Here is a 21,288-nt window from a genome sequence, read left to right as displayed (position 1 = left end):
GATAAAAAGAAGTTGATGCACGCTAGTAGCAGGTGTTATATGACAGGGTGAGAGAGGTTGTAAACTGACATGTGAAACATTAAAATTGAGGCATAAATCCTCTTTTCCCTCCTTCTAAGAATTTCAGAGTGCTCCTTTGACATGGTTTATCAGTGATATACCAGTTCAAACAGATCAAAAAGTGGGTTTTTTTCCTGCTGTATTGTATGGGACTGTCTTAGGGGATGTTGAATCATTCAGGAATCAGTTTATGTTTCTTTTGTTTAATGTTTCTTTCTCTTACTGTTTAATAATCAAGGAGAAAGAAAATCACTTATAAGTAAACCACACTGGGGCTAGTGCTAAATTGGAGAAAAACTGGCATTTCAGCCTGAAAATTTACTCTACAAAATTCTATTTAAAATAGTATGAGCTGCAAGTGAAACCGCAGAGCCATATGTTATCTGTCCTTCAAGGATGTCTTTGTACTCCAATTCCTGGACTATCACTTCGTGCCCAGCTCATGCATGAACTTCTAGTCTTTTAACATCAATGTGATCATAACTAGAATTTCATAAAGGTAAGATAAATGCCTGGAATTTTCATTATTTTTGGATGTCTATAAGAAATCTATTTGGATTCACCAGCTCAGTTATAATTACTGAGTTTGTGCACACAGTAATCACCTATATGTAGTGCACATGGATTTCCTGCTAAGGTAGAGTCAACAAATAATGTAACGAGTTGCAGTGTGTATTTCTGTCCTATGTGCTGTAATTTTCATGTATTAATGCAGAAGAGTAAACCAAAGATTTTTCACATTTCAGTAACCCTGAACACATAACAACTTAGGGAGCTACAGCATTGACTGTAACAACCCTGAACTGAGTGGTTACCAAATTAACAAGAGCTGAACAAAACCATACATCAACTCTTGCTGTAGTGTAATTAAAATAAAACCTGATTTACTGTGTACTGTAATGCAAACAGAAATGAAATACAGACCATATTTTTGTACACTACTTTCCACTCTCTCTGTAATTAAATGTTATTAAATAAATTAGTAAGTTTATACCATCATTCAGGTATTGTCTTTACTACAAACTATGACTCAGACTTCAGACCAGCACTGCAAATTAAAAGAGATTCATCTTTCTTCGAGGTTATTGCCACACCCTGCTGAATAATCCCATATTTTAAACTGCTTATCTGAAATAGTAGCCAAGGAATGAGATGAGAATTGGCTGAAGACAAGTGACACAGGAGGAACAAAGATAAGAATGTATTATTTGATTTAGCTAGAGGAGAGATTTCATTGCCAACTATAAATGCATTCTTTTATGCTCTCAATGAACCTGTTTCTCTGTACCAGGAAAGAAACCCCTGAGGAGTTCATGGTCTGCAGAGCTGTTTTCCCCTGCGTTTCCAGGGCTGCAATCCATGGACACAAGTTGCCCCAAGGTGAATGAGAAACAAGGGATGAAGTATCAGTGCTATTTAAGTGCTGGGTTATTACACTACTGAGTTTTAATTTCATAATAATATATCCCAAGTACCCCTGTTCTCAGCTGCATATATGTCGTTCCACATTTATTCCTGAGACATATTCACGCAAAAACAAAATATCACACCAGCTTCCAGTTTTCCATAATAATAAGATAAAACTTGTTCTCTTAAAAATATAATCTGTTAAATGAAGTCACACTCAATGTCCTAAAAAGAAAATGACGAGTAATTCAGGACTTACATTGATATCCTCCAAGTCGAGGAAGTTGAGGATGATGCCGTTGCGCTTCCAGATGATGGGGGGCCGCAGGGCCCCGCGGATGCTGCACGTCAGGACGGTGCTCAGGCCAACGGTGATGGTGGTAATGCTGATCTTCTGGTCCTCTGGCAGGCTCAGCTGAACCACCTCTGCAAAAGGCAACAACAAGCCAGGAATAATACCAAATCCTACAAAAGGAAGCTGTTCCCCTTCTCCACCCTCTGCCTTCCTTCTTCCTAATTCCAGGAAGACCTTTGAAGGAGGTTGGCAAGGAGGTGGATTATCTATGCTATAAAAAACCCTTAAACAATAAAGCCAAGTAAGAAACAGAGAAATTGAATCTGCCCCAATCAAAATCTCTGCATAATTTTCCCGAGGTATCCAGTGGTAGTTGTGGCATTAGGACACTAAGATGGGTCCTTCTGGCAAGTCTGGCTGCAATAGTTGACTCTACAACAGGACAAGCAAAGGTTCTCCTGCTTGAGCCTGTCTGGGTTTGTTTCTCTAGAGGATTCCTGCCAAGGTCCTTTGAAAAGGCACAAGAATGAGTCAGGTTCTATCCTTGCATAAGCAGAATTAAGATACGACTGATGTCACTGCAATATAAATAAACCTAGTTTTGAATTTCCCAAATATTGGAAGCCAGCAAGCACAAAAACTCCTTTGCCAAATGCAGACAGACATGCCATCTGAGATACAGATATTCTACTAATCCAGGAGTGAGAAGCCCCCTCATATTTTATTTAAATTAAAAAAAAAACAGTTATTTTGATTTATATGTACCACATAAAAGAAACACCCAAGGGAGCAGGCCTTACTGAAAACCACACCAACATCTCTGAAACCACACCACGTCACATCATCTCCTCTGGCTCACCAGATATGTCTGCATATTTTGCCATGTGTGGCCATACAGACAGGTAAGACATTTGATATCAGAATTACTGCAGGTGCAGATTTGTCATTATTAAGCATTTCCGCAGCAGTGAACCAGCAACAGGGCACTCAGGCCACGTCCTCAAAGCTGTTGCATTCTCATAATTTACATGATTTTTTTTTTCCTCACTCTCATTCACAAGCTCTGCAATAAGAAAGCCTTGAAACTATATTGCATACAAATGCTGAAAACTGTTTTTTCAAGGTAACAGCCCCTTGAGATGAAGAGGGAATGTTCACAGCACCTTGGTGTAATGCCACTTCAGCCAGCTCAGGAACTTGGACTGGGGAATGGACCAGCCTCTCCTGGCCATAAGGTGCCTCCTTTCTCATCTCCCACTGGCATCAACTGCAGTAAAACAGGGAGCAAAGAGCCCGATGCTGCCTCACCCAAGGCCATGTGCTTTGGGAAAACCCACTTCAAGCAGTGCTGACACTATAAAGTGACATTTGGGGTCACTCTGCTCCCTCTCACCAGCTGGCAAAATTACTCTTCATCCTGATTGTTTGCTTCTCACCTCTGCTGTTACAACCCGCATGAGATCTGTGTATCACTTACAGAGTATCGACACTGGTAAGAGCCAAATGCTATGTGTACTTTCTTCCAGCCCTCTGAAGAAGTGCTGACTTCCAGTGAATCCAAACACTCATTTTTATCGTGTCAATTCACAGTTTAAGATGTGATTTTGCCTTAAAAGTTAACAGCTTTGGTGGGAAAATCTTGCACTCATTTATGGGGCTTGCACTATGGAAATGCATGGAATAAAAATAAAAAAAACCCACACTGTGCTTTGCAAGCACCATTTTCCACCTCTTCACACCCTCTAATGGAAAAATTGCTTTAACATCTCTGGAGTAGTAAATCTGTTAAATCTGTTCACTAAAATATTCAGCCCATTTCAGTAGCCTTGGGAAGCCTGGAAGGATTTGTTTCAGCAACTGATTGCAAATCGTGCAAAACCTGCTTTTGCAGCAGCACCCAAACATCTCTGCATCCTTTCTCTTCCTGCTTCTTCCAACTAAGCGAGAAGTTAATTCCATGTGCCACAAACTGCGTTCACTGCTGGAGATCTGGGGCTGACTTAGGGCTGCAAAGATCAATACAGCGTTGCATGTCGTGTCTGCCAGCAGTTAGCTGTTCTCCACTTAATATTCCTACAGCTCTTTTAGAAAGAGTACAGCTGTTTCAAACAAATGGTAACTGCAGTTTTGATATATGGGAGATCAAAAATTGGAAGGTGTGGCTAACTTACTGCTATTATTTAGTGCCTAGGCATTAAATGAGTACAGTGTCTGACACAGCCGGACCACCAGTTTCTACACCTGAAACCTTCAAGTCCAAATGGAGAAACGGAGGAGAATGGAAGGAGAATATCACCCCTGCAAGGTCAACAAGCAGGTTAGCAGCAACGCCAGAAACACATCATTAAATTACATCGACCTCCACAGCGACTGGAGGAGACCACAGACGCGGATACGCAGGACCATGACCTGTAGCCACAGAAACGGGGATGTCCCACCCCACCACCCTCATCCAGCAGCCTGAAACATGTAAACAGCCCACAGGGGCTAATAATGGAGTTATTTTCTGCATAAAATAGAGCTCTTTTTATGAATAAAATATTTGGAGTGCACTTGACAGGATAAAGAACTGATAATTACAGTAATTTGTAGCATGGAGTAGGGCTAATAAGGACATCTTTTCTTGAGTAGAAATAAAATAGAGGGTCGTTCATTTATGAGTGAATTGGTTTTTCATCTTACTGCCTTTTTCCTTAATTCCCTCTGCTGTTTCTCACACTGTCTTGAGTTCCCTGGCTCACGCTGGGCCCCCATCAGCTTCCTCTTCAGCAATGGTTTTTGAGTGTTTTCTCGCATTAGAATCAATCAATCATAGAATATCAGGCTGGAAGGCACCTCAAGGATCACCTGGTCCAACCTTTTATTTAAGGTTCCCAGCCCATCTTCCAAATAACAGCTAAAGAGGCTTTGGTTTTACATTTTTGAAGCACAGTAATGAAAAATACATTAACTTTTAATTAAAAAGACACCTTGCATAGCTGCCATTCTTGCATGAACCATATCAGGCCAAGAGGTGACTTTTTATATTAAAGCGTAAAATTAGTACAGACCACTTTAACAATACAAACACACTCCTTTTTGAATATTTCTATGGAATATGTTTGAGGGCATGTTATTACCCATACATTTGAGGGCATCCTATTAACATCTAATAGCTTTTCTACTAATACAAGACTATTTTTCGTGGCTTTAGTCATTATCTTACTGTTATCAACAGAAAAGATTTCCTTACACAACCAGGTGTACTGGGGAAGAAACAGAGATTCTCTAAAGAGGATGTGAGGGCTGGGCTTCTTAAAAATCTTTTAAAAAACTCAGAATCTTGGACTTAAATTGTAAAGCTTAGACACACTGATGCTAGTTGGATTATGCATACAAATTATTCAAGACACCATAATGATTTTGTGTACTGCCTCTAGGTTAAATATTGAACACCGTCCTTTTTATTCTTAGAAACCTTTAGGAGATAAAAGGATTTTTACCACGCTTATAAAACCGAACAGAAGAAATGGGTAATATTCAAAGTGCGCTGACTTGCAGAATACAGGCTGGAATGGAATTTGGTCCTAAAATCAGGCAATTTTATCTTCATTTGAAAATTCTGTAGGATGATGCATACAAAACAGTTTTCTACATTCAATGGATTCGCCTAGTATCAGTCCTAGCTGACCATATTTATCAAGTCATACAAACCTGGTACTCTACTCCGGGATTTCAGCTGAAGCAAGTCCTTAGCCCACGTCAGTTGGAAACAAAAAGAGATTCCTCCCAACTACTCTGGTATCAGAGAGAGAGATGCCATTGTCAGAGAATGGGACACTATGATTTTTAACTCAACTTTTAATAGCTCAAGACAGCGATAAAGCCTTGGTAATAATCACCTTTTAAGAAGAAATGGGTATAACCATGTGTATCAGAGGTCCTGGAGTAATCTTTCATCAGGTGTTGAGCCAAAATCATGGTCAGTAAAAGGCAGCAGGGACACTGCAAACTCTTTGGTGATGGCAGCAGCTCAGCTCCTGAAGCTTGTGCAGCTCCAGGGATTCGGGCAGTGCCACCTTTTGACCTGTCCCCCCATCCAGGAGGGCACAGGATCCCTCCATGTGTGCCAGGAGGGGAAGGATGGCTCTGCCTTGCCTCTCACACCTTCATTATGTTATGTTTGTTGTATTACATGTTATGTTATGTTATATTACGTTATATTATATGACATTATATTATACATGATATCACCTTCAGTCTGAGACAGGCTGCAAAGCACTGTGGCCCTTTGGTGACCCAGCTGTAGCCAGTCTGATGTTCTCATGTTCTGATGTTAAATTCCTTGCAATACCAGGTCTCACGGCTACATATGAGAACGTGAAGTCTTACTAATTCCTTTTCTTGTTAGAAATGTCAAGATATTGCCGAACATTTTCCTTGGTCCTCCCTCTGCTCCAATTTCACTGCTTAAGGTGCTAAGCTGGAGCTGCACCGCACCTTTGCAAGCTGTGAATACTAATGCGAGCAGGTACTACTTTGTTGTGCGGTTTTATCATGGAAACCTTTTTCTCCGCTGTCATTTGCAGCCCGCCAAAGGCAATCATAATTTCACAATGAAGACATGTATAATTGAGGTCATTACAGGGAGCAACCTGGAATGAGCATCTATGGAGAAAAACTCATTGATTTAGCACTGCATGGAGATAATTTACATAGTAAATGTCAGTTGCTCGCCTTTGCTCATGCTACACTACATTCAGAAACAGATATCACACCTTAAAAAGTGCTTAATATCATTAATTAGATCTTTTCCCCTAAATCTAAAGAAAATATACTTTTTAATACATTGTTGCCACCGTTAATTGCTGTTCATTAATTTGCTCACTGATATCTTGCCTTTCTGAAACACAATATGGAGCAACTGACTTTATTGCTAAGATTCTACGTAGGGGACAAAGCAAGACTTTCTAATCCCTTAACTTGCTCAGTGGGGAGAAAATGAACCAAAATGTAGCCTTGTTCAAAGCAATGGGAGGATGACTTTCAAAGAAGGTCTCAAGCACAGATTCGTGTCCCCAAATTAATGCTCCTGAGCAAAAAGACGTTTTGTTTGTGAACTGAGGCATGAGTAAGGCAGCCCTAAAGACATTGTGTTTCTCCAGCAAGGGTTCAAGTCAGGATTGATTTAATGGGATGCAAACTTCTGCCTTCCCTCAATCCCCAGCTGTGTTTATACACTGCATTGCATTGGTAAAATCTGTTTATTGCCTTGTGGCCCAATATTGCAGCATGAAGGTCAATGCTGATCCTAGTGTTTGTTTCAGTAGATAAAAGTCTCCTCTCAATAAACACATTCTCAAGTGAGGAACCAAGTCAAGAAAATAAAAACAATTAATGGATAAGAGGAAAAAAAAACAATATATACCTTTCATAATTATTTTCCCCAATAATTTTGATGAGATTTTGCTTTGCATAGGAAGGGGAGAACAGTTTTAGACCTTCTTAAATCTGAGTCAACTACAGTTAATGGATTTTAAGTGACCATGATATATATATGAGATGTATTTATAAACACACAACTGAACATGAGATTTGGCCAGCCAAAGAGTGACTCTGGTGACACAGTTCAGGAGACCCTGGGATGAGATGTGGTAATCTAATTAGTCACTGCAGAGATAGATTAAAAGAAATGAAGGGCAGTTCACAGTGGGTCTGAATCTGGAAAGCACTGTATAATAAGCTTATATATTATGCATATTAGCATATGATTTAGTTTCTACCCTACTCTATAAACCAAATAAATGAATTAATAAAAACATTAAGACACAAATCACCCTGGGTTTGCCTGCCTTTGCAAACCTGTCCCGCCAGCTGGTTTTAGGACTATCTCCAGAAGAAACGTTGCCATGCTACCACATTTTTCTGGTTATTACGGTTCAGCCAGCCAGGCTTACCTAGACCTGTCTGCTGTCTTCTCACCTGCCCAGAGTCAGGTGAAAGGACAATCCATCACCCAGCCCCAAAAGAAAACTCTATTTTCTGAACACCAGCTTAGAATTACAGGAGAGCCAGTCATGCTGCTAAAAATGTTTATGTTATTAATTAACAACATTAGAGCTGTTAATGAACATGATTCAAGTTGTTCACAACTAATTAACCCAGAGAATTCCTACAGCTCCCACATCAGTTCAGAGCAGGTGACTGGGATGAGGCTTCTGGCTTTATATTCTATGAAAAACATCCATCAAGAGCTGGCTCTGCTTCTGGCCACCTTGGGGATACCCACCATGCCACACTTGGCCTCCCCGGGACATCTGAGGAGTTTGTTTTCCCTCAGAAAAGAGGTACCACAATGCATCATTCCTTTAATGCTTATAAGCCTAATTAATGTGAATTATAAAATGATTTATAAAGCTAAATAGAAATGTTCATATCTCAGCTTTATTTTGTAACTGCAATAATTCAAGTTTTTAATGTAATTTATAAATCCTCAGGACCTTGGGTATGCTACTTCAGGAAGTATTTTATTGTAAATTCTCTACTAAATTAGTAATGCTGTTTTCCAAGTCATTAAAAGGCACAATCATGTTTCTAGCAGTATGAAAGAACTCAGTACCTCAAGCCCTCTTCTGTCATTACTCTTGAAGGCCACAGGCTATGACTCCCTGAGGTAGGTCCTGATCTTGCACTGAAAGCTAAAACCTGTCTTGTCATGGAATTCAGAATAAATGTGTGCAAATCACAGCGACATTCAGCTCTGGCATGGCGTTAAAGGACAAGACCCTGTCTCTCATCCCTGTCAAGCTGAACAACCTTCTAGTCTCTGTGATCATGACTTTTAGATTAAATGTAAGAGAAAAGCAGCTACTAAAACAATTAAAAATTACAATGCCTTTTACTGTTCTTCAGCAACTAAGACATTTTGTGTGTCCCTAATACACTGTCACTGACATATTGTACAACATTTTGGGTTGGAATGGACCTTCGAAGATCATTGAGTCCAAACCCCTACCTCTAGATGAGATTGCTCAGAGTAGCTGGTTATTTAGACAACGAGAATACGCACAATAAAACTAAGCTTAACTTGGCTTGGACACATTGCAGGTGGGGTGATTTGCTCCCATGGAAGGTTCATTTTTCACACTGACTCTAGAGGAACTTCAGGTGAGGAACTCCAATAGAGCCACCTGCACTGGAAACGTCTACATCTGGAGAGGCCAACTGTTCAAACTGCTGTTTTAGATATTTATTTAAATGATACGCAAATTACTTCAAAAAACCATACACATTCAAGAAAAGAAGCCTAGCCTTCCCATATGAATCTACAGCAAGAACATTCACATAGCTAATAAATTTGCTAAAAATCACTTATACTGACTTTAAACCAAACACAGCTTCTTTATGTACCATATTCCAAAGATCAAGTTGTGGGTTTTTTTTTAAAGAAAACAACCAAAACACTTTCCATCATAAAATCCCATCACTGCCCTCCTGTTACTAATCAGAGGGAGAACATTTAGTTTGTGCAAAAAGGGATAATTCATTCATTCTTGAAAGCACATGAATAAATGTAAGTTGTTCAGTGCTTAATTAGCTAATCTCCTGAGGGTGATAAGTGATGGATTCATTATGTAAATAGGTGTAAGTAGTCTATTTTAGAGAACAGTTTACATAAATACATTTGTTTTTATTTTAAATTCCTATTTCCCACAGACTGAGAGCAATGTTGATATGATTAATTTTTGATAAAATATTCCCATGTTGTGTCAACAGTGTCCTGCCTGGATTGTAACAGCCATGCATTTCCCCAGTCAATTTATTAATTTGAAAAGTGAAATTGCTAATGGTCTAACAGGCTCTCCTAATTACTTCTGGTAGTCACGACGGTTAAACACTTAACTCAGAAGTTCTGTCTCTTTTTCTTAAGAAGAGTAAAAAACACACCAGAGTATGCTACATATATATACACACACACTATATATACTATCGTATACATACTCTCCAAATAATTATGGAAGAGCAATATTAAAATCTCTCACTGAGCCCACAGAAAAAAGACCATTATGGATTTTTGGGACAGAAGAGAGGTTTCAGAGCTGCTCTCTGTGTTTTGCACTTTCTAACCTATTGGAAATGATGGAAATAATTAGCATCAGTTGTTTCTTTACCACAAAAGCAACAGTTGTCTCTAGTAAAAGGTTTATTTCAGCATTTCTAGGAGTTTAAAAGTTTTTCCCAGTCCTTCAGAAACACCTTAGCTTTGAAATGGAGAACTCTTTAGCACGGGTATGTTCTTTCAAAGCAATGAAACTTTTAAGAACAGCCACCATCTATATTTAAACTACGGTATTTCAGAGCTTCACAGGACCAAAAAACATATGAAACGACTAAACTTTTTTTTTTTTTTTTTGGTAACTTCTGAAAGTTACAGCAGCTGAACTGATTTATACCTGATTAAAGGCAGAAAAGATAGCTTCTGGTAGAGGATGTGGCTTGCCAAGTTTCTCCCTGGAGTGAATTTTTATGGCTGCTCTATAAACCCCCAGGGTTTATCACAGAAATACTGTCAGACCATTAAGTCCAGCATGACTTGTGGGAACTGCTGTAATGTGTACGTAAATTACTTCGAAAATAGAGACAAGTCGGGCCACAGGGTATTTGGGGTTCAAGAAGCATTCACATATAGTTTAAAACCACTGAGACATCAAAAATGGCTGCACCAAATCGCTCCAATCTCTGTTCATTTTACTCCGAGTTCTCCGCAAGCATTATGCGATGAACTTGATATATTGAAAAATGAATGAACCAGGAAACAAGGAACCTGGAAAAAAAGTCCCACACTGCTTCTAAAACCCACATGAAGGGTTTCTAAAAAAAACCCAAGCATTTAAAATCATGTGTATTTATTTCTCTCATATTCCCACATTTGCTGCGTTCATAAACCACCGAATCAGTGATAGCACACCTTTCAAGTTATAAATAAGCGTGGGTAATGTTTTTCATGGAGCTTTCACTGCGCTTTCTAAGGATGACTGCAAATTCAGCCATGGTGATTATATGGATTTTGCATCTTTTCTGACTGTAGCTACGCTCAGGATACTTAATAAATGCAAAGACTCTGGTCTCCTGTGCCCATGCCGTCATGAGCTATTTCACCCCCCTCCTTTGCCTTCCACTCCAGCCTTTGACCATTTGGGTTTTGCCTCATTAAAGTCAGAGTCCAGTCTCTCTCCCAGGTTTTTGGTGATTTTTCCTTACAAACAGCTTCCCGGGTCCCAGGCCAGCAGTATAAAACCAGAGCACATTTCATTTGTGAATTATAGTTACATGAGCAGGGGAAAAACAACGCAATAAAAAGCAAGTGGCTATAGGGCATACCCATATATTTTTGCCACGCACCTCTGGCTGACATAGGACTTGCATAATATGAGTCAGAAATGCCACCTCCTGGGCTGCAAAGCAAGATTATGGACATAAAGACTCCAGCTATGCCGGGGATCAGCTGAATGTGCATCTTGAGGATGTATTTCTCTTCGTCCTGACACTGCTGTCATGGAGAATGAGGCTTCAGACCAATTTAACACGTGCTGCAGTGACATATAGATCGAACTGGCACGAATGGCGCAAATTCGGCTGAGGGGACCTTGCAAGGTTACAGCAAGCTTCATCCAGATAACATCCCGTATTTTAAAAATATATTAGTTGATAAAAACTTCTATATCAGCACTCTCGTCCATGTCCTTCCCATATTCAAAACTGTTTAACTAAAGTTTAGTAGAAAGTCAGGAACATGCAGATGAACAGCAGCTGGGAACTTAATAACATTTCCTTCTGGAGAGGAGGGTGAAGGGAAACCAGAGAGCAAAGAACAACACCTAAAGAAAAACCCCTGATTCATGCTATCAACTAATCTATTGTTGTGGGCAGGCTTTTCCCCATTAAACCTTTTCAAGGTGAATTCCCTGCAGTTCAGAGCCCTTTAAGAAGCGCACAGAAAGGCCGGGCAATTCATGCGTGCTCCTGTGCGATGCCTGGCAGGCAGCTGGGGCTGTTGAACAAAATTGTGAACCAGAACTTCAAAGCTGGCGTTAGGTCCGTATTTCTGTGGTTTTGGCCTCCAGGGGAAAGTGCAGGATAGGCAACAAAAGGTTTGGGAAGGACGAAGTGCAGGGTTCATGTGGCTGCCGAGGTGGACTCTCTGGTGGAGTGAAACCTCTGTAGAGAGCTCCAGAGATGGAGATGAGTGATGGTGATGGCAGGAGAAGGAAATCTAAGTCCTTGCCCAGAAAGACATTGACTCCTGCTCTGCCTCAGTTTCCCCCACAGGAAAGCCATTCAGGCCATTCTAGGAACAACACATTCGAAAAGATTTCTAAGCAATCATGGTAATAGGTGCTGCACGAATACCCACAAGCGTGTCATGTCTGTGGATTTCTCATTAAAAAACCCTTAAAGGTTCACAGATAAAATCTACCTATAAAACTGAAATTTAATTACACAAAAAATACTTTGAAGCAGAGATTTGCAGCTACTGCTGTGAGAAACTTAAATTCCAGTAATACAAGAATGATAAATGCTGCATCCTTGAAAGTAACAGGAAAAACAAATCATTCAGACTATCATATTAAAAGGCATATAGAAAAGCAAGATATGCTGGCAAAATCAAATGTGGCCAGTCATACTTTGTGTACCAACTGATGTTAGCTTCTTGAAACTTTGAAATCTGCAGAGCAAGATGATTTATAGAAGCTGTTCTTTATCATTCAGGCTCGTAAGTCTTATGTCACATAAAACCCCTTGGCATTAGAAGAACATTCAGGTTGCAAAGGGAAGCAAGGAAAGGAGAACGGAGACATCCCTCGGGTCACACACACCCCCTTCCAAATTCCATCACTGTATGCTATTTTTGCATAAACAGACAGAGCACATTTAGAGAGCAGCTTTTCAATACTTTTTCTTATCTACTATCCTCAACCATATTTTCAACTATTCAAATGTAGCTCTGAAAGAAGAAATGATTAATTTCTTCCTGGATTTTTCTGTAACACCCTTCACCATGAAACCAGCTTGAGAAACACTCGCAAGGACCTTTGACTTCTTTAAGTGAGTTGTGTGGCCTCAAAGGGGCATTACTTGGCCCCATTTTCTGCTCAGCTCCAGCCTGCTCCCAGCTCCAACCTGGCCCAGATCCCTGTCCCTGCCCAGTCTAGTCACCCCATGAAGGGCTGGTCCCAGTGTCCCGTCCCCGTTGTCATAGGTTCTTCCCATCATCTCCAGATTTGATATCCCCTACAGCCCTTACCCACCTCTGCTCTCCTGCCACATGTTCTTTATTATCCATTCCAACCGACAGTATTTAAAATAACGAGCACATTTCCATCCCTTCTTCCTATGAAAATAGTCTTCCCTCTAGCCCTCAATTTCTTAATTGTTCCCTTCTCATTTTCGATCAACTACATCTCGTTATCTCTTGGTATGGGACATTAAATGGCTCTGTGGTACCCACCACCTCCTCCCTATACAGGTGATTATAGATCACAACACAAAGATTTCTCTTGTACTAAGAGAATACAATCTTAGATATCACCATTTTGGTAATGGCTATTAAATATTGACATTTTAGGCTGATTGCAGTAGGTACATGCCTTGTTTACGTTTAAAGATCACAAATTAAAATCAGCTCAATAAACTGAACACTTGAGGAATGCACATTACACTATACATAATTAATTATTGCTGGTTAAATCTGTAACTTAAACACAAACACCAACAGCCCAGAAATCGAGTGGGCCAAATAAAAGCTTGTTTAATGCTAAATTATTTGCCAGCATAGCTACCATATGCCAAGTGCCACAAATAACAATATTCATCACATCAAGAGTCTGGGGATAGTTTCTTTTTCAGATTTTTAGCACCACACTCATCACGAATATTACCAACCAGATGCTCCATTTTTCCAAGAAACAATTCACTCTCAATAGGAAGAAAAAACCAGAAAGCCTCTCTGATTGCACATCCACGTGCACATCACAACAGCCGGATCACAGGAACGGTTAAAGCAATGTCCCTCCTCACAGCCGGTTCCTCCCTGAACAGGAACCTTCCTCGCCTGCTCCAGCCTGACCTTCCTCCCCCTTGATTTTCCGCAGCTACGCAGAGACACAGAACAACGTTCAAAATGCATTCATCCATTCGGCAAAGGTCAGATACAAATTACTACATCATAAAAAGCCACTGCTTTGCGCAGAACATCAGCACTGATGGCTCAATTGCTTTTGCTAATATCTTACCTAAATAATATCTCTGTGGTAGGAAAACCACAGAAAACAGTATTAAAGTGTAGCTACTGCTCACAATGGTAATGTCAAAGCTAAATACTTCCAGTGTAAAACCTACAGCCAATACAAGTATAAATAAGATCAGTGGTTGGCTTGTACATGCCAGTATGTATTATCCATTGTGTAAATCATGGCTTTGATAATGAAATGATTTTCACAAACGTAACATGACATTTATTCACTAAGATATAACACATACCTGCAGGGCATTCAGTGAAAAGCCTTCTGCAGTACTTTAATTGATGTATAGTCCTTTGTGGCTTATATCCATTCAAAGTAATCTCAAATCCTACATTTTTAATTGACTCATCTGTATTATTATTAATTTGGGTAAACAAATGGCAATTCATGGAGCTATTATTTAGTTATTCCCAACACTGTCACAGTGCCAGACATGATGCCTGACAAGGTTTGGTTTGGATTTTATGTAAGGCTAGTGAGACATAGTACACTAAAAGGGCCCAACCACAATCAGGGATTCACAGAGCAAAGCTTTGTCCAAACATATACTAAAAAAATGGTTCATGCCCTAGAGAGCTGCAATAGAAATATGCAATGGTGGCAGAAAAGTGCATGATCTCTAGTTTCTCTATCTTTTCTACGTTTGTTTGCCTTCTCTGCACTAGGGCTACACCGAGCAAGAGAGCAAAATGCCAAAGTGTGGAACTGAGAAGATTGCCTCTGATCCTATAAAAAGGGCATCCTGCAAATGAAAATGCCACAACTAGTGCCAAAAGCTGAGAGACACTTCTCTTTCAGCCCAGGTCAGGTTGAGGAGGACTGTGTTTTTCCACCCCCCTTTTCATTAAGAGCAGAGGACAGCTGTGCCACGAGCAAGGCAAACCTCACCTCCAACCTTTCCAAGGAACTTTCCAAGAAGATTCCTTCAGACCCTCTGCAAAGCAGTGGTGGTTTGGCTCATTGATAAACCTCACCAAATATTAATAGGTTGGAGCAGTACAGGATTGGGTCCTGTAACTATCCAAGCACTGTCTGAAATGATGAGCCTGCTCATCTGGGCTTTTTTGACTGTCCCCCTGCAGCAAGCCACTGACTGCACCTGAAAATGAAGAACATCAGTGGTATCTCAAGGTGTGCTCCAAGGACTGGCCTGCACAGGCACCTCTGTTCTTTGCCCTAAGTTAAAGCTATGCCTGTAATTTCAAATCCCCCCTTCTGAAGCCATGGCTATCGCATTTTACTTCATGCACTGTAAATCATCAACTCTCAGTATAAATCAAGAGCAATGCTTACCTAGGATGTACATTAAGGATGAAGTACTGAAGTCAAGGACATATTGTGAAAAAAGGCTCTTAATGACTCAGAGTAATATATTTCAGATGTTTGAGCAAACAAAGCATTCATAAACCACCGCAGGACCGCTCCTTTCAGACTGAATGGAGCCTTTATTCCCAAGTTACAGATAATAGTAATTGAAGGAAGGAGAAAAGCCAAAGACACTAAACGAGGCAAATTCAGTGCTCCCCAGTATTTTCAAGCAACACAGGCATAGAAATATTTCTGTAATACTGTCTACTGCACTGTGGTAACTTGCTTAAAGTATTTTCTCCCAACTTCTTCACTTCGCAATACCTCAGAGCATTAACTGCTCATCAAAATTTATGCTACATGCTTAAGGAAAAAGCACACTTATCTCCTGTAGAGTTACAGAGTTTGGAAGTTAAAAGTCAGGAGATCCTTCCTTCCTAGTCTTCCATGAATATATTGGGAGAAGGGGTCTGCACACCAGTCACGTACGTCCTTGAAGACCTTCCTGAGAAGCAGCCTGGCTGTCATGCCTGCCCGAGCACTCAAGGGAAAACCTGCATGGGACGGTCTCTCGTAAACACAGACTTGGGAAGACTTTGGGTCTGAGGTGGCCTAACCCCAGGACTATGTGGACCGTATCACTGCAGCTTACAGTTTGCTGTAATGGTAGTGGGAGATGCAAACCTGCACTCACTCGAGGATTGAAATGCAGCACATGTGCAAGAGCTCAAAAGGGTATTACATGACAGAAGAGGATGTGAAGATTTTATGCTGGATGACTAATATAGACTGGGAGACACTGGCATTTGTCCAGGATGTCAAGGTTAACAACAACCGCTATATTACAAAAAATGTTATGAGTGAATCTTAAATGACTACAGATGGTCAGGTGTTGATTTTGCATGTCCTTTGAAAGACAGTACTGTCAGCAAAACAGTGCCTTCTAACCAAATTTTGAAGTTCAATACTCTGTCAGCAGGAAGAGTGTTGGCTCTGACTGACTCATCAAAATACTGTTCTTTTACTTTCCTCTAGTGATTTTCCATTGGGTACTGCTCTGTTGCTGGTTCTCCAGTACAAGAATATCTGCACAATTCATAGTTGGGTTTTCTCCTCTCTCCAGCAATATTCCTTTATGGAAAGAATGTAAAAATCCTTCCTTTACAGATGGTGAGCTGAAGCAGAGACAGACGTTATTTAGCTGCAGTTACACAGCGTATCTGAACGAGAACCAGACACGTGCCTTATTTCCCAAGGTTACTCTTCCAGCCTCTCCAAGATTACTCTGTAATCCCATTATGGGTGGAATAGCTATGTACAGGCAGATGCTCATCTTAAAAACTGAGCAAGGTTTGAGTTTTCAGTGGTTGTCATGCCCTGTTTTGACCTTGGCTTCTGCAAGGGTTTGCAGAAGGCCAGAGTGGGGATGGTTACCATCAAATCTGAAAAAACACTCTGAGAGGATACTGGAGGCTGGATTAAAATACAAAACCACTCAACTAACAGTCTAACACCAAAAGAAATGTCATCAAAAGACGTTCTACACCTTCCTGCTGTTACATTGCACTGTAAGTCATCTGAGTCAGTACTGTTGGAGCCTTTTGATCCCTGCTCAGTCTTTGCCTGAGACCTGCACCAGCAACCTCTCCGAAAAACAAACCAAGGTCTGCCACCCCATGGCAACGGTGCCTATGGGACCAGGACAACAAGTCACATCCTTGGCTGTGCTGCCACCTTCCTTGTCTTTTCTCTACTTAAGATAGAAGCTTTTCTTTGTGCCTCATTTCTGACGGAGCAGATGGCCTGTGTTCTAGGCTGGGGTCTCAGTAGTGCTGCTGGGGGTCACGCCACTCCTCCTGGGCTCCCTCCCAGCCTCATCACCCTGACATTATTGTCACATTTATCATCAGGTGATTCACACAAACAGAAAATACAATAGACTAACTCATTTTTTTCCACTTCTTATTGATAACCTCTCATGACTTTCATAACTCCGCCTCGCTCCACCACTCATGAGTTATGAGGTCATCTGTAACTCCAGGAAATAAATGAAGTTTCCCATCAGCCTATTGTATATCCCTATTTATTACCTTTTTACTACCAACCTTTAAAGTTTTATCCCCTAGTATCTTGTTTTACCATAGCATAACTTTCAGATGCAGGGATGTATATGAATCAGGCCAAAACGGTTCAGTTCAGTTGGGTTTCACTAGAGGAAGAGCTATGCTGACCCACAGATATAAGTGCCACTTTTTTCCAAGCCATCAGACCATGTCTGAACCTTTATAACCAAATTATGCCAGTGCTCTGGATCTTGTGTTTATACTAAATGAGATGAAAAGTTTTCTTCTGACTAACTCATGCTAAGATCACTTATAGAGCAAGATTTGCCATAGAAATGACAAGACATATCATACAAATCACTGGTTCAAAGGTTTAGAGGCGATGTTTGAGGGCCAGCTGCTAGAGGATATGATCTCTGCACAGCGTTGCATACAGCAGGGTGAATAATGACCCTTTAAAAAGCTTCAGCTGCAGCATTTCTGTGCAATTCTTAACAGAATCACACTTGGCTTTGACCTGACAGTGAAATGCCAGAAGAATTAAATCAGACGGTACAGTAATCCTCAAGGTAATAGTTAAATTCTTGGGCTGTATTTATCGCAGGAGCTCCTGTGCTCCAGATGCTTTAATGACTGGTTTTGCAGGACACAGCAGCCGCCGTGTACACCTTCCTGGATCCCACAGAGATGCTGCAGCTCCCTCAGGGTCTTCAGCTTCACGAACCACAAAATGAGCCACGGCCAGCACCAGCATGGGGACAGCCCTCCTTGAGGGGGAGAAGGGAGGGAGAAGGGAAAGCATTTGCCAGCTAAGGGCAAACTCCTTGGAAAATCTGGGGCTACATACTCCATGCTGGAGTTGGGGCAAGCACGGTCCCTTCTCCATGCAACAGAAAACCACAAAGGTCAAGAGGCTTCCCTAAGTCAAGAAACAGAGTAAACCAAAGGCTAGAGCTGTCTTCCAGAAGTTTAGCATGACACAAAGAACTGCAGCTGCAGAAATCAGCTGCTGATCAGTGCAGACAAATGTGAAATAATGAGCCCATGAGCAGAGAACTTACTGAGGGAGCAGCTGCTAATTGCTTCAGTCATGTGCAACACTCTACAGGACTTGAGCATTAATTTATTAATTTATTTATTTTGAACAGAAACCTTTGAGACCATCATTTAGTGCTCAGTAAGAAAATCAAAGCAAAGCTATTAGGGCATGAGAAATTAAACAAAACATTGTGACTTCTCTTGTTGCTTACTGTCTCTAGGTGGCCGTGGCAAGGACCAAGGTGTCCCTGCCGCATGAAACCAATACTGCAGCCCCCGAACCGGCCCAAGATCAGAAAGGCTGAGGGCAGGGCATAAATAAAGTCTTCACTAATTTAAGAGGAAAATATTGGGATTACCCACTGAAGCTTTCCAAATGCTAAAGGACTAGAGACCTGATAATACTGATTTATTGCCACACTTGCAAAGAGTAAGAGGGTGCTATAATAAGGAAATATGGGCAAACTGGAGAACTCAGAGCAGCTTCATAAAATAAAACTAACAGATCTTCAAAAATATTTTTTTTCAGGCAATTAAGTGAAGTCAAGAACATGGAGTGAGCACTGGCTTGTTTCCAAAGGGAAGGCTAGAAAATAAATTGAAAGGACAAGAAAATTGTCTCTGAATCGGGACCAAATTCCGCAGCTCATGGGACCACTTCTACTGACTTTGTAGAAAGTCATTTTGCTCTAAGAATACAAATGTGAATGTCCTTCCCTGAACCCAAGGAAGGTTCCCCCTACCTGGAGAGCAGGGTGCTCCCCAACCCCAGTTGATGCTGAAGGGTTTATTCCACACAGCTCAGGGTTGTGGGGGAAAGAGGGGACAGGAGACTTGTGTCAACCTTGAACCACAGCTGGGAGCTGATCCTAGACAAGGAACAGCAGAGCCATGGTCCCTTTCCTGAAAGGATGCTGAAACCTACAAAAAACTGTGCTGGAGAAGGAATACCATGTGCTTAAACAACCCCTGCTCTTCCAAACAGGAATAAGGAATATGACTCTTTGCATAACAGTTTCCAGTTGTGGATCACAACTGTTCTATTTGTAATGGAAAAAACTTTATTTAAGTATCGTTTCTTCCCATAACTCTTATTTCATGAAACAGCACCTTCTCAAGTAACTTTTCCCTGCAAGTCCTGGTAAGAAGATGGGTAGAGGAGATGAGCAGCAGAGTATATAGCCTGTAGAAGACTTTATTGGCACTAGGGTAGGAGACTTTTACAATCCTTTACAGGTGAATGGGGAAAACTCAATAATGTTCACTATCATCATTGAGTATAGTTATTAGCTTTGAACGTTTTCTAAAATAAGCCTGTCATTAAGACAAATGTCTTGTTAATGGTAGGAATTTCCCAACTGAAGCATTAAAAAATCTGCAGTGCCTGCATCATTACCTGCCTCAGAAAGCTCCTCTGCTCTACCCAGCTCCGTGTAACAACAGCCAGCGCCACCTTCTGCTCCATGTATCTGCGTCACTGCACCCTGGAGCCTTTCCCATGCTGGCAAAGCCTCTCGTGGCTCTGCCTTGTGCTGATCCTTCCTGTCTGCAACGCGGACAAAGAGGACATCTGCACTAGCTTGGAGAGGAGGAGACAAGAAGAAAGGCCACCACATCATGACGTGTGGCACGCTTAGCTGCTTGATGTACAGGATGAAGATGATATGACCCCAGAAACTTCAGCTCTACGTAAGGAGAAGACAACAGGAAAAGACAACAGGAAAAAACTGGGCAAACCAACAATTTTTTCTCCTGAAAACATGGATCAGTCATCTGCCAGATCTTGTCCAGAGACAGCTGTCCCTTTGGCTCTTCCCCAGCACCATGCTTCTTGGTTCCCTCCTCTTCTCCAGCCCTGTTCCAGCCGTTCCCCATCCTGCCTACAACGATACCCTCAAAACTCTCTATTCCCACAGCACAGCTCATTCTGCCTTCATCTGTTATTATTTATTACATACCACAATGACATGACCCAAACAAACAAAGTAGCTGACTCGTAGTCTACAAGTTAGGACAGCGAAACTGGAGATCCTTCCGTAATTAACAAAGAGAAAGTCTAAGGTACCTGTCTCTGACTAGTGAAGGCAGTGAAAGCCCAAAGTAACAGAGGTATTAATTTAAGGCCCTCGGTTAGATGTCCTGGATTAGGCAGGATGAACAGGTACCTTGGGACATACTTGCATCACCTTTCTGTAAATAAAAGTCATGTTTTCCATTACAAAATGCAATAAAAGAAAATAAATATTTTATAAGCCTGCGGGAGCCTGACATTTTTTTCTCTTCCTACTCAAATGAAGGTAGCTTTAGCCAGTACTGTGCTCCCTGTTTCAGTACAACAGGAGTTAATATTTTCAGTATTAGTATACACAATCCATAGAGCCAGGTTCATACCAAGCGGTTACCAGCAGGTTCTATGGGAAGGGTCAGTGTCAGGGATAGACTACAATGATTTATTTAAATATTTAACACCTTATGTTCACAAATCCTGATTCTTGTCTTCCAAAGTCTGATTTTTAACCTTACCCTAATAATCAAAACTTTAATCGTGACAGGTGTCACAGGGACCCTGCACTGCTGATAGCATCTGGAGTCAGCAAAAATCTCCTTGCACTTGAAATGACCTTGGCAAAGTGACTTCTGTTGAAATAACTGAGCTTCCCAGGTTCATCTCAAAATAATAGAAATACATCTTCTGTAATGTAATTTAAGAACTATCTACCAGGCTGAGGGCAGTTTTGATTTTATTGATATTAGTTTAGTGAACACTGTATATTGTAAAACTGATAGAGTGGGAAAATGACTGCACTAGATATCAAACTTGATGGAGCTGGTAGCT

The 21,288-nt window shown here is 41.0% G+C and overlaps 1 protein-coding gene across 2 annotated transcripts in view; it reads right to left on the bottom strand.

Annotated features, from left to right (window-relative positions):
- The window catches only part of FSTL4 (follistatin like 4), a 406,465-nt gene that overhangs the window by 38,469 nt on the left and 346,708 nt on the right, over window positions 1-21,288 (bottom strand). For both annotated transcript variants that reach the window (XM_082063280.1, XM_082063281.1), the window contains exon 7: window positions 1,727-1,893. In XM_082063280.1, the coding sequence (XP_081919406.1) occupies window positions 1,727-1,893 (167 nt within the window). The remainder of the gene's footprint in view (window positions 1-1,726; window positions 1,894-21,288) is intronic.

This window comes from Streptopelia decaocto, assembly GCF_964273445.1.
Source record: "Streptopelia decaocto genome assembly, chromosome: 12".
In the NCBI taxonomy this organism is placed as follows: Eukaryota; Metazoa; Chordata; class Aves; order Columbiformes; family Columbidae; genus Streptopelia; species Streptopelia decaocto.
This window is presented reverse-complemented; position numbering and strand designations above follow the sequence as displayed.